This window comes from Pavona decussata, unplaced genomic scaffold, assembly GCF_977016875.1.
Source record: "Pavona decussata unplaced genomic scaffold, jaPavDecu1.1 SCAFFOLD_128, whole genome shotgun sequence".
NCBI classification, from domain to species: Eukaryota; Metazoa; Cnidaria; class Anthozoa; order Scleractinia; family Agariciidae; genus Pavona; species Pavona decussata.
Window position 1 is genome coordinate 1,672,251 of NW_028145542.1, and position 27,998 is coordinate 1,700,248.

At 38.8% G+C, this 27,998-nt stretch overlaps 2 protein-coding genes across 2 annotated transcripts in view; both read right to left on the reverse strand.

Annotated features, from left to right (window-relative positions):
• Positions 1-469: 469 nt before the first annotated feature.
• LOC146468882 (uncharacterized) lies at positions 470-27,994 on the reverse strand. The gene is made up of 21 exons (XM_085124091.1): positions 27,728-27,994; positions 26,035-26,184; positions 25,520-25,724; positions 23,670-23,896; positions 22,142-22,291; positions 20,627-20,831; positions 18,742-18,968; positions 17,710-17,859; positions 16,395-16,731; positions 15,250-15,452; positions 14,552-14,701; positions 13,684-13,901; positions 10,865-11,042; positions 9,699-9,848; positions 7,794-7,920; positions 6,462-6,727; positions 5,759-5,908; positions 4,441-4,723; positions 3,486-3,679; positions 2,261-2,407; positions 470-755 (listed from the first exon to the last, which is right to left on the reverse strand). The coding sequence occupies exons 1-21, from the start codon at positions 27,992-27,994 to the stop codon at positions 534-536; spliced, it is 4,206 nt and encodes a 1,401-aa protein (XP_084980217.1). The 3' UTR covers positions 470-533.
• Positions 13,007-27,998, reverse strand: part of LOC146468883 (uncharacterized) — a 38,108-nt gene continuing 23,116 nt past the window's right edge. The window contains exon 13 of the mRNA XM_085124092.1: positions 13,007-13,355. The gene's annotated coding sequence lies outside the window, so the exon portion shown is untranslated. The remainder of the gene's footprint in view (positions 13,356-27,998) is intronic.

Consider the following 27,998-nt stretch of genomic DNA (forward strand, 5'->3'; position numbering starts at 1 on the left):
CTATAAATCCAAAGGTTCGTTTTTTCCTCCTAAAATTGGGACTGATTCGGTGATTAAAACACAGTGCTATTTGAGGGCTAATTTGGTTAATCTAAATCAGGACAAAAATAGCCTATCTCAAGAGTGGAATGCATCTAAGGGCTAAAATGATTACCCGATGAGGCTGAAATGGTTTAAGAGGGCTACTTGACTCTCTTAACAGAAGGGCCAAAAATGCCAATTACAAATTACAAGGTGTGTAGTATTATTTATTTATTTATTTATTTCATGTTATTTATTTATTTATTTATTTATTTATTGGTTGTGTGGTTATTTGGCTAATTAGTTTACTGCAATTTTTGCCAGTTTTGCGGGGAGGGCTTGAATTAAATTTACGCGACCAAAGAGCCAGAAGGCAAAACGAAGGCCTTCCTCACGACAAGTGTATTCCAACAATTTTATAAAACAGTGTTTGAAACTATGTGTACATACCAAATTACAAAGAGTAGTATATAGAGAAAATATTGAATATCGAAACTTTATTTTCTTGTGATTCATATCATCGTGACTAACAACACAAACAATACGATGGAGAGAGTAACAACATGAACGCTTAAGTGCAGGGAAAACGCCGCTGCTTCAGTAGGGATTGGTGCCTCAGGAATCATGACAAATTTGCCCGCACTCCACCCCCTGTTAGAATGTATACCAAAGGTCCTGTTGTCAGTGTTGTCCGTGTCATCGTAGGCCCAAATTTTATGCACTTCTCCGCCAGGCTGTAATCAGAATTGGTTAAATTAGACGTATTAGCTTCGAATCAGACAAAATAAGCGGCACTTTTACGTAACTCTTGTATTTAAAGTTACGCTTCCAGCGTCAAAAACCGCAAGAGAATAAGATGTGCTTCTAGGTGAGTTAGATGTACTTCAAGGTGTCCTATACGGTATTCTTTTCAGTCACATTTACAACAGCACCGAATAACTTGAAGTTAAAGATAAGACTAGAACGAATCGCAATCTTCTCAGCTTTTAGGGTCAATCACTTCACCACTTTTTCATTGTTTGTGCCTTATTTTGCGCTTCCCTGGACCCAGAAATCCAAAATGGCGGATCCAAAATGGCCACCATTTGACAATCATGACGTAATTACCACATCATATTACGTCATCACTTCCCGTTACGGATCTCAAAGAAACATCGATCTTTGGAAGTACTATCTCTCCTCCAAGCCTCATTGTCATAGCGTCTATAGTTGCGAAGTTATGAGGGCCCGCCGCCCAGTCAGAAAAGGCCAAAATATAAAGTGAGGTCTAGACGGAGTTAACTTAGCTCATTTTAATAACAGAATTTTTGACAATTTCTTTCTCGACCTGGAAAAATAACATTCGACGCTTCTTACGACCGGCATATAAACATCACATCATAAACATCAAATACAATGGAGAACATTACCCCAATCAAACTTATTGATATATTTTATTGGTTTCCGCTATAGGTCGATTAGGAGTACCCAACGGTTCCTTTCGGTGAATATCTGTTCGGAAGACCATAATCGCCTCAATAATTCAAATTTAGTCCTAAAGAAAATCTGCAGCTTTCTTCGGAAGAATGTCAGTTTATTGGAGGGACAAATATCTGATTTTAAATGTAAAACAAGGTCAGATAGCGTGTTTGTAAGGTCAACAAAAGCTGGTAAATTCGGACAATAAGATTCCGTCTTCTAAAATTTTCTGAGACTTTTCTGAGACTTGAATTTTCAGTTAAAGCATCCAAACAACCTGATCGTACCATATTAGCTTACACAATTATACCTTTAAAAGGACACCAAACGATCTGAAAACAAAGGAGACAACATTTAAAGTGTTTTGCTTTAACGATGTCGCGGGGTTGCCCTGTTCCATTTCAACACCCCAATCGGTTTCTAACTAAATCAGGTGGAAATCCTCGCCTCTTCGTCTAGGCCGTTAGTCACAAAGTCTGAAAGTCGTCACCTAAATTATGTTTCAAAACAGTTACAGCGATGAATTCCAATTATCTTTTCTTTGTAAATTCATCATACAGCTAGCAGGCCCTTTACAAAGTGGCCTAGCGGGCCTGGTAAAGAGCCGAATTTGAGCCTGAGCGAGCTCCGAGAGGAAGACGAGGTTAGACCTCTTCCGCAATCTCTCCTCACTTATTTCAGCCTCTAGGAGTTAATGTCGTTCTCTTTAATAGCTCTCTTGTCCGACTATCCAGAAAGGCACTGCCAACTGTTTAATGTAAATTACGGTTTTTGAACTTACCAGAAATAACAAATCTTCATCATCTTTAGTGTCACGTGGTCTTTCAAACATCAGTTCTGTATAGCCATCAACTTCAGATGCATTAAGGAGTTTATAATCTTGGCTGGCATCAGGGAGAGGCTGCGAACGTCCTCGAGTAAAATAATCCTGTCAAATTTAAAGTAATTATACCACGTGAATCAAAGGAGCGAATTGCGTGTCGCTTGGAACAGAAATGACTTCACTTCTATTTGAAGTTTGCAGATTGGATTTACAAAAAAAAATTCAAAAATAGTCTGGATTATTCAATAAATCAAACTTCCATGGCTAAAAGGATCGTCTAAAATTCTTCTAACATTGGGAAATGAATGGGTTTTCTTTTTCTCAAACTGGATTGTTAATTACTTTCCTTTATCTTTAATTCAGTTGAATTGCAATGACAAAGAGTAGTTTCACTCATGCTGTTTCATCCTGGAAAAAGACACACATAACGTTTAAAAGGTTTCGTAGAAAGTGAAACTCCCGCTTAATCTTCCACCACTTTGACAAGTGTTCGTTGGATCTTTCCGTTCGCATAATTAAATATTCATCAAAAATATCCAATAATTATAAGGTGAACGCTTGACAGTTTTATTTATAGAATTTAATCGAAATTCCATGACATGATTAGGAAAAAGACATGATTAGGAAAATACAACCACCAAAAGTTTAACACTAGTTACACTTGAATATAGTGGCTCGATGAAAGTTGTATCAAATGCACTGTAAGCGATGAAAAAACCGCTTAAGGCCACTATTTTGCCTTCCCCAGTCACAGCTTCATTAAGCCTTGAAAAGAGCTAACGTTTAAAGCGTAGGCCGAGCAGAATCGCAAGTCATCGCACGGTTTGGAAATACCAACTTGCGCACGCAATCATCGAATCCGGTGCATGGGGAGTCAAACGGACTCGGAAGTATACACATGCAGATACAAGTTGCCAAAGCTGTCATTTCAGAGCAGCCTTAGTGGCCAAACCAAAGGAAACAGTGCAGACAAGAACTTGCGTTGATTGGTCAATGTCGGGTGGCCAACGAGTGCCACGAAGCCCACGAACATGAACTTGGTAAAAAGTGCACGTAGATCCTGCCCTACCGATTCACAAGCTAAAGCAATAAACTTGCGTTTCTATGGTAAATCGAGTCCTTTAGCTATAGGCTCCGTTACTAGCCCTATTGGACCAGAGCGAAAGGCTTAGAATAAACTTACGTTCAAGTAACCTTTGCCGTTGCTGAACCCACCCACAATCACGTCGTAGTGCAACATGCCGTTTGGTGCTCCTTCAGCAAAACCAAATCCAACCCAACCAGTTGTCTTCACTCTCAGGTGATAAACCATCTTGTCAGACTGATCATCAAATTTCCACAAGAAGCGAAATTGGTCGTTGTCAATGTTATTGTTACCTACAAAAGTACGAAAAATAAAACAATTACACTGCATTCCGGCTCCTTTAACGACGACTTTGAGTAAGCGATAGTGAATTTTCAATGTTCTTTTTCTTTGGTGAGGGGGGGGGGGGGGGGGGGAGTGGAGAGGGTTAAATCGCTCTATTTTGGATGTCATATTAAGTGACAACATCTCCCAGACGTCCACCGATTTTCCTAGCTGAGCTTAACAGTTTGGGTGGTCACCTTAACCGAGAGATATTGTAGATTCATAGAAGTGGTTTTGTAAGCCTCCTCCGTTGTAAAAGCTTTCCCTCTCCATTGTAAAAGCGGTCGAGGTCAAGAATGTCAATTTTTCGGAATTGTGTAAGAGAATTACTAGATTCATTTTAAAATTCACTCGCCTACACTTACACTTCCCTATTTATTGCTAAATGTCATCCATCCCTAAACTTCCTGATACAATTCTCAGTACGTCACTTTCAAAACAACCAATACCCATAAGAGCAGCTTCGTCACAAGAACAATCTCGTGACTTGAACCTCGCTTCCGAACAACAAGCTTGTGTTAAATCGGCATTGAGAAGTTACTTTGCCGATTAGACCAGGTGATTCGATGGTCCTTTCGCTTTCCCATTACACCTGCACCTAATTTTATAACACTATCCTCTCCATCTCCATATGCAATATGCGCATATCTACTGTGATGGACTACTTGCCCCTTTGTGCAATATAACTTTAAATCTGGATAGTAACAATAGCCCAGTTTACGCAACTTACTTGGTGCTGTTGGAGCAACAACTGTTGGTATACCTTTGACAAATGTAGGTGCTGCAGTGATGATGCCAGATGTGGTTGGCGCAATGATGTCATATGTGGCTGGTACAGTACTGGGTGATGTGGTTGGCCCAATACTGGCAGATGTCATTGGTCCAATACTGGCAGAAGTGGTTGACGCCATACTGGTAGACATGGTTGGTGCAATGCTGTCAGTTGTGTTTGATGCGATCGATGTTGTAATGTTAGGTATTAGGATTACTTGATCAAAGCCTCTAGAAGTATGCTGTGAAAACAATTGAAACAAACCCACTGATCGTCGTTTACGCGCCGGTATCTCTCCCAGTGATATCGATTGCACGTCTGTCGTAAAATGATAAGCCCAAACAATAAAAACTGGTATTCCTTGCTGAAAAAAACAAGAAAATTGGAAGAAATTTGAATTGAAGAAGAGGCCCCAAAATTGTATTGAAGAAGAAGCCCCGTCGGGATTAATCGGAAAAAAGTTTACAACGATTTATGTTGAACTGCATTATTTTTTCCCCAGATATATGTGGTTAAAAATACGTCAGTTATCAGCAAAGAACTTATGATGCACCCCCACACCCACCCTGAGGGCAGGGAGTGGGGGGTGGGTGCTCAAGTTTCATAAGGGAAGACTCCCTCCAGCGTTCCCAGAAATGATACCCCTTTCAATTGTTAAAACCAAAAAATTGTACCATATTCTTAATTTTGTTTATCGCTGAAAGATGATCTAAAGCAAGTAAAAGAAGTGTACCGCCTCAAATTTTACCGGCAGCAGTAAATCTTTTATTTGTAATGTCTTCCATTCGTGCCCAGTGTTTGCTTCTCCTTTAAATACTCCAAACCTTTGCGGTTGCCCTTGCATATATAGTGCACCTTTGAGAACCTATAAAATAGCAAAATTTTAAATCTCGCTACCCCATGGACTTAAAAGGCACCCCTCTCGGGTGTAGCCTCCTCATATAGCCTTTATATGGTATTCCTACTCCCACCCCAGCGCGATACACACAACTTGATCACCAGAAAGTAACAAATCAGTTATGTTTACCGGCAACCAAATTAAAGTTTAACTAAACTATTAATCGTTAGGAAGTCAGGCACGCAGTGAATATGTCCAAGAGCACAGTTTGCCCCGGGAAAAGACTTCCATTTCCGTGTTAGCTTGTCCAGTCCAGCTTGTCGAAGAACCGTAATACCCCGCGAGAGAGAAAGGCCAGACAATCTGCACACAGCCTAAGCATTAGTAAAATTATCAAATAGATAAGTACTACGGATCAGCTGGCATCAAGCTGCTTACCTCAATTGTCACATCAGTTTGTTGGTCCGTGGTGTTTCGCTTGCGATGAAATATTAATGTGGTTAGACCGTTCTCTTCTTTGGAGTAGCTCAGCATCCAGTCTTGTTTATAATCGGGTGTTGGTTGACGGTGGCCATTAGTGTAATAATCCTGTTGGAACAAATTAAGAGAAAAACTCACGTATTGTTCACCTTCAAAGAGGTTGACTATGATGTGCCACATAAGAGAAAAAGAAGACACGTCTGAGAATTCAGTGTCCACCAGATGCTCCGATAGGGAATCGAACGTACGATGCCCTTATCTCATGGAGGGTGCTCTAACCATTGAGCCACCAAGGCAACCGCAGTAAAATAATTGGCATGTTAGCGCAGGGGAGCAATGACGACCAGACATTGCATGGCTGTCAGGTTTTCCCTGATTGTGAATTATATTACTTCTACTGGTCGCCAATACTTCTTCAGGTCAGTCTGAAGATGAACACGTGTTTGAAGTATGCCATTTGACGTTTCGAGCGTTAGCACCTCTCGTCAGAGCAAATCGAGGAATTGTGGGTCTATACCTGACAAAAGGCTAACGCTCGAAACGTCAGCACTCGAATCCTTACGGTACGTGGCCAAATTAATCATCAAGTCTTAATAAAACCAAAAATTCTCCCACTCCCGACCGACGCAGACGTTATTTTGAGCCTACAGTATTATTCTACCTTTAAGTAACCTGATCCACTCCTAACTCCACCAACGGCTACATCGTATCCAGTCATGTTGGTTGGTGCTTGAGTTGCAACACCAAATCCAACCCAGCCCGTGGCTCTCACCTCCACCATAAAGTGTAAAGTATCCGTGCTGCTATTGAATGACCAGGACGCGTTGTAGGTTCCATTGTTGAAAGACAGAAAGTTTGCAAAGTGTACAGGTTGAGCGTTGATTGTCGGCGTGACCACGGAGGGAGCTGCGGTCGTTTCTGCAATGTCTAAAAAGTTTCAAGGAAGAGTGATTTTGTCTCGTGCAACTTCCTCTGGCACATTAAAACAATTTAGACACTATGGCCACTCGCTGCCTTTTACTACAACTGTTGTGACTTTTCTCAATTTAGGGAGGGTTACAGTGGAATTCCAGCAAGCCTTATTTGTTACTCATTTCAGCAGTTATACTTTTGCAATCTATTTGAGGTTTTACACAATCCCCAAAATGCACCCAATTTGTTGAGAATATTTGGTGTTTTAAACAAAATAGAATTGGGAGGAACTAGAGAATAAAGAGAAGCGGAGAAAAATTACGATTTATGTAATGGCCAGTGGTTGGATCGGGTACACCCTCAGCCGAGAAAACCAACAAGCAATGTCACCAGGCATGCACTGAGATGGAACCCACAGGGAAAGATAAGTCGTGGTCGCCCCATGGACGGCTGGAGGAGAACGATAGACGATGAGGCGGGCAAGGCAGGGTACACCTGGAGGGAGCTTGAAACGCTAGCCCAAAAAGATTGAGATGGCGGGCAGTTTTCCATGGACCTATGCTCCACTGGGAGAAGTAGGGAATAAGCATAACAAGTGGAAATTAAAGTTTGAAGTTGATTGATGAAGAGGAACATTGACAGTCCATTATTAGACTGATCTGGGTTTGTTTATACATCTTCTTCTTTTATGCTGTTTCTCTTCTAAATTGGATAAGCTTTCAGAGAAATCAAATGTAATCCCCGCCCGTTACGTCGTATTTATTCGTGCCTGTTACAGTTTGAATCAGCTCGACGCCATTTGTTTTGTCAGGATTGACGAAAGTGAAGCTGGGTTGTCCAAATACTGTTGACTGGAAATCGTGTTTTCGCATTAACTTCAGTAAGCGGGGCGCTCTTGAGCTCTGCCTAAGTAACTGGATGGTCTATGATTTAAGTAATGATTTAGAAAGATCCCGGGGGAAGGTACCTTACTAGTTCCACGGAGCTAAATTCCTTCAAAGCCCATGTCATGCTAAAAACGATCGATGCAAATAACTTTGGAAGCAAACCTGGTGCTGTGTTGGTAGTTTCTCTGACTTACTTGGTGTTGGTGTAGTGGCAGGAATAAATGTAATGTTTACATTCCCTCTAAATGCTATTGTTTGGCCCAGCTGCACGTCATCACTTGTAGAATTAAAAGAATACACAAAGATGGATGGCATTCCCTTCTGAAAAGTAAAATAACACCAATCATTTCCTTAATGTTCTTGTGTTATATTTTTTTCATCAAGTTTGTCTTGTTTTTTTTTTATGAAATACTAGTTCTTGAAAATTTGTTGGTAATTGCTTTTGGTGAAGTGAATCTGAAATGGAAAATATTGAAGTTTATTGTTACTTAGTTCATAAAACGTACTTTATAGTGGTGTGTTTTATATCCCTTCATAATCACTTTCTACGCCGCGCAAAAGTCTTATGACCATTGCTTTAAGCCTGGTTTACACGTACGACACAAGCATAAGAATAAGCACAAGCACAAGGATGTTTACACGTGCGATAAGCATAAGCATAACGTGACATACGCAAGCGCAGAAGCAAGCAAATTTGGCGCGATTGCGAAGCCGGGCTGCCTTTTGGCACGAGATTTGATTCCAACGTGGCGGAAAATGGCAACGCATGAGTAACTAGATTGTACGCTGACAACTTGTCACTGTTTTTCAGTTTCCTTTAATCGCGCAAATTCTTATGCTTGCGTCGTCCCGGTTTACACGTACAACGCAACGACGCAAGCATGAGCACAAGCACAAGAGAATGGAATGGAATGGAATCGTTCCATTCTCTTGTGTTTGGGCTTATGCTTGCGTCGTTGCGTCGTACGTGTAAACCAGGACGACGCAAACATAAGCACAAGCGCAAGCACAAGGCGCTTATGCTTGCGTCGCACCGATTTACACGTAGGTTTCTTGTGCTTACGCTTGTGCTTATGCTTATGCTTGCGTCGCACATGTAAACCAGGCTTTAAGAACGGTGCCTACTTTTGTTACTGCACATACGCTCTGCGCGTCTAGTGATGCTCGGGTTTCCTATGGATAGTGCTTACTAATACAGGGATATTTTTGCGCCGCGGGTTAAAACTTTGCGGGAGAAAGCAGAACTTAGCAAGTGCTCTTGGTATCCCAAAAGAAAATTGGGGGTAATCATGCATTTTAAAGAGATGGGAAAGTTTCCATTTGAAAAAAAAACAACAACAACGCCATACGTTGCTTTGTATTTTACTGCTTTTTGAAATAAGTGTTTCTTAATTATCTCTAAAACAAATGCCCCGCTATCCCCAATTTTCTTTCTGGATTTCAGTAGCCCATAGATCTGACTTTCCCGCCTAGTACAAAAATATTTAAAAAAAAATATATAAAAAGTCTGTACTGAGAGCGCAATTAAATTTTTTTTAAGTGGTATATTTCGTTTGGATCCACCAAACTTCGTCAGCCACAATGCAAATTCCAGAGCAGGAAAACAATATTTTTGATTCTGTATAAAAATACTTCTGTATTTATGAAGCACCGTCCTTAAATTTAAGAAAATCAAACGGAAATTCTACTTCTCCTTAGTTAAATCTCTTCAACGCAAACTCAATAGGTTCTACACACTCGGACTCATTGGTATGGAGTTAGGGGTGAAGGTGGTGGGGGACAATGGTAGTTCTTCCGTGAATGTGTAGGGATAATGAAAAGTATAAGTTAGCTCAACAATTTAGTCAATCATGGTAAATTCACTATGCTATGCTAAAAAATCATATCCAAGCAACTGTAACTACATCTTATACAAACCGCCTATTCGGGAAAAGCTCAAGATAGAATTATGCAACGAGACTCGGTGACTTTGAAATCATGACTGCTACTCAATTTTCGTCAATCGAACAACAAATGACAAAGAACATCCCTAGACCACCTTGAAAACAAAGCCTGGAGATGATCCTGATTTCAATGGATTAGCGATTCACATTGTTTACCTCAATTGCAATATCTTTAGCATCGCTGGTGTTTCGTTGGCGATAAAACTTTAACTTTGTTACGCCGTTCTCTTCACTTGAGTTGATCAACATCCAGTCCTGCTGGGAGTCCAGTGCTGCCTCGCTGTCTCCTTCAGAGACCGAATAATCCTAAGGGAATTAAGTTAAACTAAGAAACTTGCATTAATTTCAGTACCGTATATCATGTTGTTTGAAATGGCCTCGATCCATTGCCACTATGACAAAGTGTTTGGTAGGAATCTGGGTGTAATAATGCCGTCTTTTGTGTCAAATGGTTGGAAGAAAGCACAAGTTGGTTTTCAATTTTAAAAATGAGAATTCCGGTTAACCAAAAAAATGGTAAGTTGTGTTATGGAAGCAGAAAATACAACTTCACTTGGTCAGGAAAAAATTGGGATGTTGAAAGAACGTCTCACACTTCTAAACCAGCTTAATGTGGCTACTACGGCTTTTACTTCCGTGATTCATACCCGTTGATTGCGGTGCGGTCGATATAGGCGATCCATGCGCTACTGATTCTAGCGTTTCTTATCGAACTGTCGCAAGTTTACGTAAAGATACGCTAAACGCTTTTGTTGTGCATGTTCTCTGCGAAGATTTGCGATCTGTCACGAAGGAAGCGGACCTGCCACTCGCGAAACAGTTCTCCTCTTCGGGTTACACAACGGAAGACATGATCGTGTCCGTGGTGAGAGCAGGCCTCCGTAACAACACGGAAAGACGTCGTGCGGACGGCTGCTCAATATTTGGCTGCCGAACGCGCGCGTTCCATGCGACATTAGGGACCGTCATATCAGAGTGCGAGTACGAGGTTGAGTACAAGTACGACTTTCAAAATTTTAAACAGGTTATATATCCCCAGAACTCTTGCTTCTTCCCGTTGTTCACCAGCAGATAAGGAGACCCTAGAAACAAGATTGGTGTGAGAAGCGGTTATCTAAACCACGCAAACTAGATTTGAAAACTCGTACTCGTAGTCAAATTTTAAGGTCAATATTTAAGTAACATCACGAGCGCTTCGTTCAATAGCTTATTTCACTGATGAAGGGACAGTAGTCCAGAAACATCTAAACTTTTTACAATATTCCCAGCGTCCGACCCACCCTTTGGTTTTCTTCAAAACTATAGACATAGACTTAGCCTACCTGTAGATAACCTGTACCATTACTGAACACTCCACCAACAGCCAAATCCACATAGTTCATTGCACTGTCAGGAACATGAAAAGCAAAACCAAACCCGACCCAACCTGTCACGCGTACTTCCACTAAGAACTCAAACGCGTCTGAGGTCTCGTTGAAATTGTACGACACATTGTAGATTCTGTTATGAAGTACAATCCTGTTGAAAACTCATCACTAGCTTTGGTGTAAAACACCGTGAACAGTGCCAAAAGATATAACTGATAAACAGCCATTGGGAAATGAACTGACTTCTTGAGAACCAAAGGATTAAATGCTCCAAGTCCCTCGTATATCTTGCTTTTTACAAATACCGAAAGGCCAATATGTTTAATCAGTTTCTATTTGTTTATGATTTGCTTGGATATTGTGGTTAATGTTTTGACTGTTTAAGAGCTTAACTTGTTTAGATAGGTTCCAATATCACTTTGTGGGTAAACTTGAAAAACATCAAAGACAAGGAAGTTAAACTCCTTTCAGCACTCTGAAGTCAGCCTTCGACCCGTCTGATGTGTTTTGAAAATCAAATAAATACACTATAGTGTGACCATTCAAAGAAAGCTATTGAGTACTCTCCTGTATCGTGAATTCTTTATGCTGTACCAGATGGATCCCACTCGTGCGTCTTTGGATGAAATCCTAAAGTGTGACCTCACAAATTTATAACGATATTTAGCATGTACAATCTAAAAGACTTATGTATATGTAATTTTTATAGACCCCTATGATCTCTGGCCGCGAAAGGTATGACATGCACACTTCCAATCTAACTGATCAATGACATTGCCTGTCATGAATGCCGACAATGAGTAAGCACACTTTTATATTTTTCCCTTAAAATCAGTGGCTAGTACTGCCACAAGTGCTTAACGACCGAAAGATTCTATTAGCATAAAAGTTGTCTAATTTCAGAGCGGTCCTTTATAGGAATCCTAAGGCCCCTTATTTAGATTTTAGAATAGGATTTTAGGTTTAACAGTTACACGTTCCCAGTTTTTCTTTATGTCAAACATTTGCAAAGTACCCTGCTCATACGAGAATTACTTTTACGCCATTAAGGGTGCAATATCAAGTGTGCGTCTGTTTGGGAGACTAAACTATAGTTCCGCTATAAAAGGGTAAGCCCCTCCTTCCTCCCACATCTTTGTGAGCGTGAAATGGAAGTTTCGACGCCGTCCAGTCGTGGCACGTTGTTGACTCGAGCATCCTCTGAAAAAATATGCCTCAAATTTCATAATATCATCACAGTAATGTAAGGCATCGGTTTCTAATTCGGTTAACGGGGTTTATTCCGAAAATTAACTCAATTTTATCAGTAAGGGTAAGTAGAAAACGATGCATGTTGTTTGTCAGTTGTTTACGCTCTGATGGTTGATTGACAACTGAAGGTAAAAATGGTCAGGACAGTCCTCTTTTATACCAAAATTTCCTGTTTAACATTGATGCCCAGGGCCCAGTTGCTCGAAGCATGGTTAGCGCTAACCCAGGTTAAATACCATGACAACCTATAGGTTTTAATACCTCTTAACCAATGCCGTTAGCGCTAACCATGCTTCGAGCAACTCAGCCCAGATCGTTAAGAAGGATCGTTGAAATTTGTGGATGAGTAGACAAATTAGCGTAGAGCTAAATTGTGGATAAAGTGTCTGGGTAGTCCTGAAAATTGGATACAGACTGTCGCCTGTGTCCAGTTCCAGGGACTGAACAATTAATTCGAACTAGATCCTTGCAATTAAATATAAATATTTTTTAGAAGTTCTATGTGGGGATTTTATTGTTGTTAATATTGTAAGCTTTTTATGGTATTTTAGTGACATTTTTTAACTCTTTTATATTGTAACACACGACTACTTCAGCTCTGCTACATTTTTCTCATCGTGTTTAACTAAATGGTAAATTCAGGGTCCGAGTAAAAGGGATATATCCTGTATACAGTCCCTCGCACTAGCGTATACTCGATTTTTGGTACGTAAGGTACTCATCAAAAGCCACATTCAAGTATAGTGACCGCCAGGTAGAGAGCCAGCCAACCTCTCAGGATACATTTCTAAAGCACCTATATAGCTACATATGCTACAGAAGGAATTGCACATAAAAACATGAGAGTGAAGTTAAAAATTCTTTATTCTATTTATTGCAGGATTGCTATACTTTGTCTACTTAATGCCAGGAAATCCCTCAAAGAAATCGAGGTTTTATAGAGGTAATCAGGGTTCAGAGTTAAACGATCTGGGTTTATATTAAGAAGGCCGCTACAGTAAAAAAAAAGTCTATGCCCTTATGTAAAAACATTAGAAACGTAGTGATAATTTTGAGGCAAACACATTTCAAAATCAGAGTATGTATTATCAAGCGAATGAGCGAAAAGCATATTCATGAATATCTTTTAAAAAAAAAAGAGTGGTCGATCATTTTATTCAGAACTGATCTGCCAGGAATAAAATCAGGAATTCTCCTATCTAGTCCACCCTCAGATACGATAATTTCTGCCGCCGAAAGAGTGTTTATATGGTCGTATTGTACATTCGTTTGACCGGTTTCACAAGTTTAATACAGCCACCATCTTGCCAACGCGTTCTCTTAAACCGCTTTGGGGTTTCCGCTGGAGTCATCCAGCATTTAGATTTGGCTTTTGCCGTAAATGTCTTAAGATTTAAGGGATTTGAGATCTACTGACTGAGAACAAGTTTGTTCTAAAAGTCCTCCGTTTGACTGTAAAAAAAAGTAGTCCTTTCTATTTCTTAGTCAACTACATGTCCCCAATGACAGTTTCTTAGTTTTACAACAGCAAAACATTTAGCAATGTTATGGTTAGAGTAACAATCCCATAGATGCCTGAACACAGAATGGACGCCGCTGAAGGACCTGTTGGAATAGGCTGCTCTGTTACCATGACAACTTTCTCGCTACTCCATCCCTGTTTAGAATGTACACGAAAGTTTCCTGGGTCATTGGCGTCCGAAGCGCTATAGGCCCAAATTATATTCACTTCTCCGCCGGGCTGCAACAAAACCAGAAAAAAATAAAATCAGCCACATAAAAAAAGTATAGTTGTGCTTGTGGTGAGGGAAACCGAACATGCTTTTGGTATCGCTTTCTGTTTATCGAGAATCCTGGCTGAAAATCTGAATTGAATATCCAATTGACCGGATGGGAAAAACTTCAGAACGATTGGCCCACCTTAAAATACGCTATTCCAAAATTTACCATTTTATTTGACTAAACCGATAAGCCGATTGTTTTTTTATATTAAGTAGGGTAACTTTTGTCCAGTAGAGTTTCAAAACGCGCTAGGAATGTTATGCATTATTGGGGGAAATGGAAACTAGCTGTATTTATGTCAAATATCAATTAAAAACGTGGAAGAGTGTCTCCTCCGATTTCCAAACACCGATAAGTGGGTTGAGAAAACGAGGCGTAGCCGAGTTTTTTTTTTAACCAACTCCAGTAGAAAATCCGTATCAGTGCAAAAAGATTTAAAAAAAGCTGGGGCAAAAAAGACAAAAAAAAAAAAAGAATCTGAACAGTCAAATAAATTGATAACGCATATGAAAGCATATAGCGATGGAGCCCAAGAAATCCGAATCTGGAGTCTCAGTGAGGGAGTAACATTACGCCTCTGTGGATTACATAAATAAGACATATGCTTACCGTAAAAGCTAGATCATCGTTGGTATCTTTAGTGTCAGTTCGTCTTTCAAACATCAGCTCTGTGTAGCCATCGACTTCAGATGCATTGAGAAGTTTGTAATCCTGGCTTTCGTCAAGGGCAGGCCGCATGCGCCCTATAGTTTTGAAGTCCTGGGGAACAGACAGTTAATGGGGTTAATAAAGATAACATCAAAAAAACAACCCTGGATAATCGTTTCCCGCAAGAATATCCTGGTCAGCATTCAAACAACAATTTATGTACAATTAACGTTAGGTTTAGGCCACCTTCATTGCAACCTTTATTGCAACATACAAATGAAGCGAACACCTATTTCAGTATTATCGATTTTGATCTTTCAGATGATGCACTTTCTACAGCCACGACATCGATATCCGAAAAGATTGACTGCATATTCTAGAATTAAAATTGACTTTACTGTTCTCTACTAATCAGTTGTTCAGTCATATCTGCACAAGCAGTTGTTGACATAAAATCTACTGACGTGTATAAATACTTAGAATTTATTAAGTAGTTTACATTAGCTTCAAGACTCCAGTGCAAGGCGAGATCTGTTTCAATCACTGTTAATTGTTGTATTCCGTGTTTCTCAGTCTAAAGCACTGACTCAATGGAACGAACCTCTGAATGTCCCTCTCCTTTTCTTCGGCGGAAATTCACTGATGAAACAGCAACTCACCCATAAATATCCTTGGCCATTGCTATATCCGGCAACAATCACGTCATAGTCCATCATGTTGTTAGGAGCTTTCTCGGCAAAACCAAATCCAACCCAACCAGTTGTCTTCACTCTCAAGTGATAAAGCATCTTATCAGCCTGGTCATCAAATTCCCATGACAAAAGGAATCGATTGTCGTCATAAGCATGAATAAACTGTGGAACTACTGCAGAAAAACACCGAAATTATTTTTATTAAACACTTGGGTCCGGTTGTTTGAAAGCCGATTAGTGCTAATCCCCAATTACAAATTTACAGAGGTTTTCATCTTGCTTATTAAAACTGTTAGCAAAAGCTTGCTTTAAGCAAGTGGTAAAGAACAGGGCTGAGTTGCTCGAAGCATGGTTAGCGCTAACCATTGGTTAAGAGGTATTTAAAAACCTATAGGTTGTCATGGTATTTAACCCGGGCTAGCGCTAACCATGCTTTGAGCAACTGGGCCCAGTACGTCAAAACTGAGGAATAAAAATACTTTTGAAGCGTCTTCATTGATTAGTTATTATAGTAACTGTAATAAATATATAATCGGGCTTTGAACAACTGGGCCCAGTTTGGCATTCACCCTCCAAGATCTAATTGTACTAGGCAGGTCTCCATAGTAGGAGCTGTGTCTAGTTAGCTATATTATCTTGATCGAATGAAAGGTCAAGTTGAATGCATTTGCAGGAACATTAAGTTAGTTGAAATCCACTATCAAACACGTTTAATTAACAGGAGGATCCCAGGGTGAATTCAATAAATAACCTCTTACCCTTCTAGTTTACAAGCTGGGCTAAGTGGTTTGACATACACGCAGCAAAGGAAACTCAACGAGAAGTTCAAAAACCAGTTCAACAGTCATCGTCGAAGACTTCTAACAATGTTTGTTGAACTTTTTTTCTACATGAGGGAGTGACAACAAGAGCCCATTTTGTTGCAATTGGTTAAGGTTACGAACGTAAACGCTTTATTTAATTGGCCGCGATAACAAAAGTTATAGTTCAACACCAAATTTTCTCCAAGTCTGAAAAGGCTACCAGATTTGAGATGGAGAGAGATGCGACGAGAAAAAGAAGGACGAAAACAGACAAACAAACAAAATAAAAGGAGAAAATAAACATTGTACCTGTTGCCGAAGCTGGAGATGGAGTTGATGTCAGCGACGGTGCCATTGTTGGTGTTGCTGTTTTTATTGACAAGGATATCATCTCTTCCTTTGTTGGCGTTGCTGTCACCATTGACGACGAATTCATCGTTTCCTTTCTAGGTGTTGGTGTCACTATCGTTGTCACTCCCCCCGCCGCCGTTGATGGTGCAGATGACCTTGTCTGCGGTCTCCGTGTTTCAGCAGGTATGAGTGTTACTAGCTGGTAACCTCGATGCTGATTGTGGAATGCATTCAGGCTTTGTTGCGCGTCAATGGTATCTTGATAAGCCCATATTAGGAAAATTGACATCCCTGCCTAAAAAATCGGATTAAAAAAAAAAAACGGATTCATGAACTATAGGGTCTCACAGATAGAACGAAAGCCTGAATATCACAACATTGCATACTTTTGTAGGCAGGAGTTTAATAGTCATATCCTACACGTACTGTGCGTTTATTTGAATTAAACGAAGTTTAAACCGTGGCTAAGGAAAGTCGTGGTGCACATTCTGTAAAGCATCTCTTTCCTAGTACGGTATTTGCTCGTGGTTTTGGTGACTTAAACAAAGTTTATCCGCTTAGACTACCTTTAGACAGCGTCTAGCCGGCGGCCTAGATTTTGAACTTGTTAGTCGTTTGCAACAATGGGCAACTACCAACATAAACGGGGCGGAGTCTCCCCTCAACAATATTTGTCGCATACCTCCTAGGGGTGAAAGAATAAATTAAGTTTACAAGATTCGTTGAAGTATGCTGCTCACTAGTTCCCTTTCAAAAGTTCTCTTAAACATACGCAAACTAACCTCAAGATGTAAATTATCATTTTAGTACTAGCACTTTCGCATGATGAGCCCATCCTGGTGAAAAAAAAACAGTCCCCATTACAATGCTGCTTTTACTTTAAAATTTGGACATGTTCTTTTGCGATTGTTTCGGAGTAGGAATACACGCAATAGACAATAGATGTGTTTTTGGGACCTTTTCTGTTTTCGGGGATAAAACGAATAGTGTTCCGTTCATTCACAGTTTACATAGAATAAAAGAATTTGGTTCTTTTGGTAGGTTTCCAGTTAAAAGGGAATATACGGAATTGCGCTACTTCTTTTAGGATCTGATTTCTCTGTATTCTATTATTCCTCAACCGAAATACCAATTGTTCGAAAAGAATGTACCCTTAATTTTATCTATTTTTTGGTGTAGTGTATAGGGTGGTTAGCGCATGCTCTAATTAAATAGACAGGAAATGGCGTTATTCTTGTCAGTTGGCTTGCGCTTCTGCGTTTCATAAATTTACCTGAATAACAACATCGTTTTGTTGGTCGTTGGTGTTACGCTTGCGATAAAACCTTAGCGTCGTGACACCGTTCTCTTCTCCGGAGTAAATCAACCTCCAGTCCTGCTGAGAATCCACTCGTGGTAAGCTGTTACCGATGGTTATGTAGTCCTGGTTGGATAAAAAGAACGTAGTTAGTAACATGAGTAAAGAATTATTAAACCTTGACATTACATGTTTGTCTGAGAATCTGCTAGTGGTAATCTGTTTCCGATGGTAAGGTAGTCCTGGCTAGATAAAAAGAAAACGTAGTTAGTCACATGAGTAAAAAATATTACAACTTGACATTACATGTTTGTTTTCTTTTGCTCTGGAAATTGAGAACCGAATTACAGATTACAAAAGGATATGCCTGTGTTACTGACTGAGAACTGAAATACAGCTGCAGTAGAACCACCAAACAAAATCCGTCCCTTGATTTGGCCTTTTTTTAGCCATTTGCTATCATCGCCATTCAAATCCTAGCAGTATGTAGGATGTTTATTACATAAACCTAGCATAATGGCCCAGCTTCCTGCTTGAAGAGTCCGGCTCTTGTACAGTAGTGGTACAGTGGTAGAGCATACGAACTAGCAATCAGAAGGTTCGTTTCCTTGGTTGTTTTCGACGTGCCAATGTTTGTCAAATTATGTGGCATTCTAAATAAAAATGTTGAGATTTTTGTGTAAAATTCGCTGTTTTGCACGTGTTTTTGTGCTATTTTACTTTTCTAGTATATTTTAGCAATCCTTCATCGTTTTACTTCATTTTCGCTCTTTTTTTTCGCGATAAAAATTCCAAGATGGTTGTCCCAATATGGCGGTTACATACATTATGACGTCATGGGATGCCCTCGTCTACCCATGATTATCTTGTCTTCTTGAAGACACTATGAGTTATTTATTAATGGTTGAAAGAGACTAGAATGATGTAACAGAACGAAAACCCAACAACAATGCACAATCTAATTACATTAAACGTATCTGTCAAAAATGTACAACGAAAAACATTTACCCTCAAGTATCCTGATCCACTTGCTACTCCACCAACGGCCACGTCGTATCCTAGCATATATGGGATGGTCGGAGCTTGAGTTGCAAAACCAAACCCAATCCACCCCGTGGCTCTCACCTCCACCATAAAGTGTAAGGTATCCGTACTGCTACTGAACATCCAAGAAGCTTTGTATTTTCCACCATCGAGAGAAACTAAGTTTGCAAAGTGGGCTGGACGAACCGGGACTGTGAAATAGCAATTTTAAAACGTTTTAAAGTTACACGTTGTTGACTTAGTTCGCTCCAACTAGCTAAAATCAACACTGTGCACAATCTTCCAACTTTCCCTTAATTATAGGCTTCATGTTTTCGAATTAAATTTTAAAATGGACTTGATCGGTAACATTAATATATAATTTAAAAATTCTAGACGGAAAGACTGATCTTAAGTATTTTACTGATCCAGATTGGCAAAAGATCTCTCAAAGTCTTGTCACTGTGGTCTGCCATATTTAGAATTTTCATAATTTTTAACGCTGCCTTAATTTCCCGGCCCCATACCTCACTTTCTTTAACTGGCTAGAAATTTGCACTAGTTAAAGAATTTGGCGGTCGCTTTTCATATTCAAATCTGGATCTCACAAAGGCTCCAGGTTACTTGTTTCGAAGGTTTTTGTTTAACGTCGTCATTAAACCAAAATATTATTCTTGACAAGTCTCAATCCAAAACAAATAAGAAGAAGACTACCTAAAAGCTGGTTGAAAAAGTGAGATGTGGTCCCTCAAATTATTTCGAAACCCCTTCATTCTTGCATTGAATTTACCTTTCTAACTCAACAACAAATGGGTCGCTTTCGTTAAAGTAATTTCTTTCTCTTGTGTATTTATTTGTCTTCTTATTTCAACCTTTTGGTTTAAAAGTTTGAATAAAGTAAAAGAGGAAGAGAGAAGGAGAGAAAACAAACAAACAAAGAATGAAATGACAAAAGCATGAAAGAAAGAAAGAAAGAAAGAAAGAAAGAAAGAAAGAAAGAAAGAAAGAAAGAAAAAAAGAAAGAAAGAAAGAAAGAAAGAAAGAAAGAAAGAAAGAAACATGGAAACAACAAAAAAGAAAGATTAAGGTGGCCGAACACAGTTTGCGCACGCTTTACAGATTCTGTTAGTGATGCTATTAAGTGCGCGCTAGGGTTGTGGTACGCAAGTATGGCAGTTGATAAAGTGATCCCTCAATTCCATATGAAATGGATAATAAAGTTAAGTTTTGATCCTAAATAACTAAGTTTCTCGTTTCTGGACGCTATTTCTTTTCTTTCCTAGCAGAAAGTCATTCACTAAGACCTTTTGCATGCTTTTCATCTTTGCCATGAAACCCAATCAATACCATGTATGCGCATTTGACCAAAAAAATTGTGACTGGTTGTTTTCGTGGAAATGAACTGTTTTCTAAGGAACCACTCATTAGAATTTCTTGACATTTGGCATGAAAATAGTTCCCTAAAAGCGTAACTCGCCTACAAAGAGAAACCTAAATCTAAGAGAGGGTATCTTCACAAGACATTAAAATGCAAAATTAATATTTACAGGAGATCTCTCTGTTAAAATTACATGAAAGTAGTGCAACTGTGTCAGTGTTTGTGAGTTTTTCTGGATACAAAAAAAGGGAAAAAATCTAATGAGAACATTTTCTAAAAATAGAGGAAACCTAATATTTATGGACGTTTAATAGCTCGCTGCGTTGCCATGGAAACGGTACTTTGCTCAACAAGACGTACGAAAATACATTATGTTTTAGTTAGTCTTACACCATACCAATTTTGGGCGTCCAGAAGTACAAAGTTTTCAAATGACGTCTTCTAACACCTGTACACTAAAAAACTATATTCGGCCACCTTAAATAAACCCACCTTCTGTTGGAGCTGGAGTCTCTGTCACTGTCGATGTCACCGTAACTGGTGCTGATGATGCAAATGTAATTGCTGGTGTGTTTGAATCATCAGGAATGAGCGTCACTTGTTTATAACCTTTATTTTGATTGTGGAATGAATTCAGGGCAATTTGAGCATCAATTGAATCCTGATAAGCCCATATGAGGAAAATTGGCGCTCCTTTCTGGAAATAAGATTAAATGAAACTGACAAATGAGCGAAAAGAAGCATCAACTGAGTCCAATAACCATTTTTGTAAGTGACACCAAAACATTTCAAACACGTTCTCTTACGGTATGGAGCTTGGCAAATCAACATCAGTACATTAGACTGACGACATTTTATTTGGCTTCGCGTTGTCGAATCCATCTCAGTGAACAATCAACATTTGTTTAATTTGTGCTTTGGTTTAATAAAAGTTCTCTTAAACATACGCAAATTAACCTCAAGATGTAAATTAACATTTTAGTACTAGCACTTTCGCATGATGAGCCCATCCTGGTGAAAAAAACAGTCCCCATTGCAATGCTGCTTTTACTCTAAAATTTGGACATGTTCTTTTGGGATTGTTTCGGAATAGGAATACACGCAATAGAAAATAGATGTGTTTTTGGGACCTTTTCTGTTTTCGGGGATAAAAAAAATAGTGTTCCGTTCATTCACAGTTTACATAGAATAAGAGAATTTGGTTCTTTTGCCGGGTAGGTTTTCAGTTAAAAGGGAATATACGGAATTACGCTACTTCTTTTAGGATCTGATTTCTCTGTATTCTATTATTCCTCAACCGAAATACCAATTGTTCCAAAAGAATGTACCCTTAATTTTATCTATTTTTTGGTGTAGTGTCACGCTGGGGATTTTTTTAGTCAAATTCGGCCAAGAAGTTTCTTCTCCTTAGGGTTTTATTGTACGAATCTCAATTTGGCGCGAAATTTTTTTTAGAGCTTCGACATGGTCAATCACATTTTTTTAAATAAACATACCTTAAGGATTACAAAACTGAAAAAAGATTTGAAATATCTAAACTGAATCAAAAGTTTTGGGCTTGTAAGGTTTGAATTTTCCGCCATTTTGTTACTAAAAATAGCCTTAAATTAAACGCTTAACTTCCCATAACTCTTGACTCCAATGAGGTATTCCAAATTTTTTTTCAGATTTGTTATTCTCATTTCATGTTGTTTTTTATGTTAGGAACAACTGTGTCGTAGCTCCAAAAAAAACATTTCCCGCCAAATTGATGACGTCATTTTACCGTTAGAAAAATGAAATTCAAAAATCCGAATCGGACAAGTTGTAGAGAAAATATTGTTTTGTCTAGTTGCAAAGTTTGAGGTTGCTACCACAAAACCCTAAGGAGGAGAAACTTTTTGGCCACATTTGACTAAAAAAATACCCAGCGTAGTATAGGGTAGTTAGCGCATGCTCTAATTAAATAGACAGGAAATGGCGTTATTCTTGTCAGTGGGCTTGCGCTTCTGCGTTTCATAAATTTACCTGAATAACAACATCGTTTTGTTGGTCGTTGGTGCTACGCTTGCGATAAAACCTTAGCGTCGTGACACCGTTCTCTTCTCCGGAGTAAATCAACCTCCAGTCCTGCTGAGAATCCACTCGCGGTAACCTGTTGCCGATGGTTATGTAGTCCTGGTTGGATAAAAAGAACGTAGTTAGTAACATGAGTAGAGAATTATTAAACCTTGACATTACATGTTTGTCTGAGAATCTGCTCGTGGTAATCTGTTTTCGATGGTAAGGTAGTCCTGGCTAGATAAAAAAACGTAGTTAGTCACATGAGTAAAAAATATTACAAGTCAGTTGACATTACATGTTTGTTTTTTTTTGCTCTGGGAATTGAGAACCGAATTACAGATTACAAAAGGATATGCCTGTGTCACTGACAGAACTGAAATACAGCTGCAGTAAAAGCACCAAACAAAATCCGTCCCTTGATTTGGCCTTTTTTTTAGCCATTTGCTATCATCAACATTCAAATCCTAGCAGTATGTAGGATGTTTATTACATAAACCTAGCATAATGGCCCAGGCTTCCTGCTTGAAGAGTCTCTTGTACAGTAGTGGTACAGTGGTAGAGCATACGAACTAGCAATCAGAAGGTTCGTCTCCTGTTAGGAGAACTCGGATTTTCTTTTTCCGAGTTTGCCCTAAAAGAATGCGTCTGTAACGAGCTGACCGCAGTAAGGCGTACAAGTGGGAAACGATTTACTGTGCAGTGTTGAGTTCTGGTTGATCGCGGGTTGGTAATAGCCGAGGTGATAGGTGTTAGCCGAGAGGGACTAAGCTCCTTGATCGATGGCTGGTTACAAAACCTCACAATTATTGCATTTATTGCTTAATAGTAAACGCCAGGCCGTTTACCATTTATTTTTTCAGCGAAAGATCTACAAACGTGTCAGGGTAGCATGATTTAAGCTTAGGTTTCACTTGAAGGGCTAGGGGCTCAGAAGGAAAGTGGACTATCCCAAAATATATAAAAAAATTATACATCGCCTGTACTGCTGACAAAATGAGCAAAAATGCACCATCTACCCCCCCCCCCCCCCAAAAAAAAAAGACATTTATTTTTATTACTTTAATATCCTTTTTCTTTCGTCTTTTTTCCTTGGTTGTTTTCGACGTGCAATTGTTTGTCAAATTATGTGGCATTCTAAAAATAAAAATGTTGAGATTTTTGTGTAAAACTCGCTGTTTTGCACGTGTTTTTGGGCTAGTTTTACTTTTATAGTATATTTTAGCAATCCTTTATCGTTTTACTTCATTTTCGCTCTATTTTTTTGCGATAAAAATTCCAAGATGGTTGTCCCAATATGGCCATTACATACATTATGACGTCATGGGATGCCCTTGTCTACCCATGACTATCTTGTCTTCTTGAAGACACTATGGGCTATTTATTAATGGTTGAAAGAGACTAGAATGATGTAACAGAACGAAAACCCAACAACAATGCACAATCTAATTACATTAAACGTATCTGTCAAAAATGTACGAAGAAAAACATTTACCCTCAAGTATCCTGATCCACTTGCTACTCCACCAACGGCCACGTCGTATCCTAGCATATATGGGATGGTCGGAGCTTGAGTTGCAAAACCAAACCCAATCCACCCCGTGGCTCTCACCTCCACCATAAAGTGTAAGGTATCCGTACTGCTACTGAACATCCAAGAAGCTTTGTATTTTCCACCATCGAGAGAAACTAAGTTTGCAAAGTGGGCTGGACGAACCGGGACTGTGAAATAGCAATTTTAAAACGTTTTTAAGTTACACGTTGCTGACTTAGTTCGCTCCAACTAGCTAAAATCAACACTGTGCACAATCTTCCAACTTTCCCTTAATTATAGGCTTCATGTTTTCGAATTAAATTTTAAAATTGACTTGATCTGTAACATTAATATATAATTTAAAAATTCTAGACGGAAAGACTGATCTTAAGTATTTTACTGATCCAGATTGGTAAAAGATCTCTCAAAGTCTTATCACTGTGGTCTGCCATATTTAGAATTTTCATAATTTTTAACGCTGCCTTAATTTCCCGGCCCCATACCTCACTTTCTTTAACTGACTAGAAATTTGCACTAGTTAAAGAATTTGGTGGTCGCCTTTCATATCCAAATCTGGATCGCACAAAGGATCCAAGTTACTTGTTTCGAAGGTTTTTGTTTAACATCGTCATGGCAATGTAGATTTCACCAAAATATTATTCTTGACAAGTTTCAATCCAAAACAAATAAGAAGAAGACTACCTGAAAGCTGGTTGAAAAAGTGAGATGTGGTCCCTCAAAACTATTTCGAAACCCCTTCATTCTTGCATTTAATTTACCTTTCTAACTCAACAACAAATGGGTCGCTTTCGTTAAAGTATTTTCTTTCTCTTGTGTATTTATTCGTCTTCTTATTTCAACCTTTTGGTTTAAAAGTTTTAATAAAGTAAAAGAGGAAGAGAGAGGGAGAGAAAACAAACAAACAATGAAATGACAAAAGCATGAAAGAAAGAAAGAAAGAAAGAAAGAAAGAAAGAAAGAAAGAAAGAAAGAAAGAAACATACAAACAAACATAAAAGAAAGATTAAGGTGGCCGAACACAGTTTGCGCACGCTTTACAGATTCTGTTAGTGATGCTATTAAGCGCGCGCTAGGGTTGTGCTACGCAAATATGGCAGTTGATAAAGTGATCCCTCAATTCCATATGAAATGGATAATAAAGTTAAGTTTTGATCCTAAATAACTAAGTTTCTCGTTTCTGGACTCTTTTTCTCTTCATTCCTAGCCAAAAGTCATTCACTAAGACCTTTTGCATGCTTTTCATCTTTGCCATGAAACCCAATCAATTCCACGCATGCGCATTTGACCAAAAAATTGTGACTGGTTGTTTTCGTGGAAATGAACTGTTTTCTAAAGAACCGCTCATTAGAATTTCTTGACATTTGGCATGAAAATAGTTCCCTAAAAGCGTAACTCGCCTACAAAGAGAAACCTAAATCTAACAGAGGGTATCTTCACAAGACATTAAAATGCAAAATTAATATTTACAGGAGATCTCTCTGTTAAAATTACATGAAAGTAGTGCAACTGTGTCAGTGTTTTGTGAGTTTATCTGGATACAAAAAAAAGGAAAAAATCTAATGAGAACATTTTCTAAAAATAGAGGAAACCTAATATTTATGGACGTTTAATAGCTCGCTGCGTTGCCATGGAAACGGTACTTTGCTCAAGAAGACGTACGAAAATACATTCCGTTTTAGTTAGTCTTACACCATACCAATTTTGGGCGTCCAGAAGTACATAAATTGAAATGACGTCTTCTAACACCTGTACACTAAAAAACTATATTCGGCCACCTTAAATAAACCAACCTTCTGTTGGAGCTGGAGTCTCTGTCACTGTCGATGTCACCGTAACTGGTGCTGATGATGCAAATGTAATTGCTGGTGTGTTTGAATCATCAGGAATGAGCGTCACTTGTTTATAACCTTTATTTTGATTGTGGAATGAATTCAGGGCAATTTGAGCATCAATTGAATCCTGATAAGCCCATATGAGGAAAATTGGCGCTCCTTTCTGGAAATGAGATTAAACGAAACTGACAAATGAGCGAAAAGAAGCATCAACTGAGTCCAATAACCATTTTTGTAAGTGACACCAAAACATTTCAAACACGTTCTCTTACGGTATGGAGCTTGGCAAATCAATATCAGTACATCATAATTAGACTGACGACATTTTATTTGGCTTCGCGTTGTCGAATCCATCTCAGTGAACAATCAACATTTGTTTAATTTGTGCTTTGGTTTAATAAATAGTCTTCTGGTTCAAGTGTGAAGACATGTACAGTGAATGTTACTGTTCTTGTTTCACGACCATGTCTTACCTGGACAACAACATCATTTTGCTGGTCCATGGTGTTTCGCCTGCGATAAAACCTTAACGTGGTGACACCATCCTCTTCTCTTGCGCTGGTCAACTTCCAGTCCTGCTGAGAATCCAGCCGTGGACTTTTATAACCGACAGTTAGGTAGTCCTAGTGTTAAGAAGTTATTAGCAATGAATCTGAAAATCTTGATCTAAGAACCAATTTACAACTGACAAAGAAGCTTGAAAAAGATAACTGATAGAAGAGTTTCATTTGACATGAGCACAAAGTCATCGCAAGTTCTAAACCGCTAAGAGTAGAGATCGCTTTAATTGCTTTAATTTATACCTTGCCTAAGTATTAGTCTTTCTTTTTATTTCAGCCTTTGGCATTAATAATGCAAATTTGGTAAGCCGAGAACTAAAAACGGCTCTAAAATATTATTCTTTTTGTTGTTGATAATATTGTTATATGAGGCTTCCGATGAAAGAAATTAACCGAATTTTTGCAGACAGTTTTGTTTATTAACAACTAAGGCTCTATCGGGTCTATAGTAAAAGAACAGGTGATCTCTGCATATCTAGTGAAAATAAAAGCTCGTTACTGATCAAAATATTGTGTTAACAAAGCATTGATAACATTATTGCCTGACGAGCGTACCAATTTAAAGAGCAAAATGTAAGGATTATAATTGTTCTTTATTGTTTAATTTTTGACTCTTTTCCTACTGTACTGGCTGTGGTGGCAAACTTAAGATAAACGTTTTCTGTATTTTCTCAAACTTAACTGAACGTAGAATAATTAAGGTCCTTCAGATTGAGTGCTTCAAATATGTTACGTAAATGTATGACGTCCGAATATCATAAAGTCCATGGTCTAGTAATCCAGGTTCCGGCATTTTTTTATACCAATTGCAACCGCAGCATGACTTGGCAAACATGTTACACACTGACGCACAGCCATTGCTACGTGGATATGTAAAAGAAACAACCCTCTACAGCTTTAATTGTATGCATCAATGATAGTTGAGTTAAGCAAACTGTGGCGATATTGAATCTGTAATAACAAAATAGTGGCTGGCTATCTTGTAAATATTACGATTTTTTTTTCAAGAAAAATAATTAACGGAGAATAGTTCAAGAAATCAATTTAATGTCAACCGTTGTCGCGGGCCGACATTTCACCACTAGATACATAAACATCGTAATTTAAATGCACGTCACAAACTGTCACCTGTAAACTAATAGAGGCTTTCAAGCGTGGTTGTTGGTAATTTTTAAGGAATTTTTCCGCTTGAATTAAGGTTTTGAACACTGGATACCTGCGATTCCCAACAGTTCACCCCTTTACTGTTCTTTTGTGATCTTTGATTAGCAAAAGATTTCCATTTTATCATATCTTTTTTTACGTGCTATCTATTCAAAGTTTTGTCTATTTCGATCTCAAAGCGAACTCTGTTGCTTGTTGCTTGTGTGGTTGACCGGTTGGTTCGCGTAATTTTTGCCAGAATTGACTCACATTCGACACGAGACTAAGCACGACATATAACTTGGGTCCAAGCGTACTATTGACAAGTAAATAAACTCGAACAGTATTCAAAACACCATTCAGTATCCAGAGCTCGTAGTATTCATTAACAAACACCAAGTACACTTTGAATTTGCACAAGAGCGCTAAAAAGGCAAAATGCTGTTTATCTGGTTTCACATACCCGTATATAACCTGATCTATCACTTGGAACTCCTCCAACTGCCACGTCGTAGTTCTCCATGTTGTTAGGAGCATTCAAAGCGAAACCAAACCCGACCCAACCTGTGGCACGAACTTCTACCAAAAATTCAAAAGTGTCTGTAGACTCACTGTAGTTGTGGGAAACATTGTAGTTTCCATTATCAAGAACAATGGTGTTAAAAAACGCACCACTAGTGCTTGGGTAAAACAAAAATAGTATTAACACATACAACTGAACATAACTCATTGAA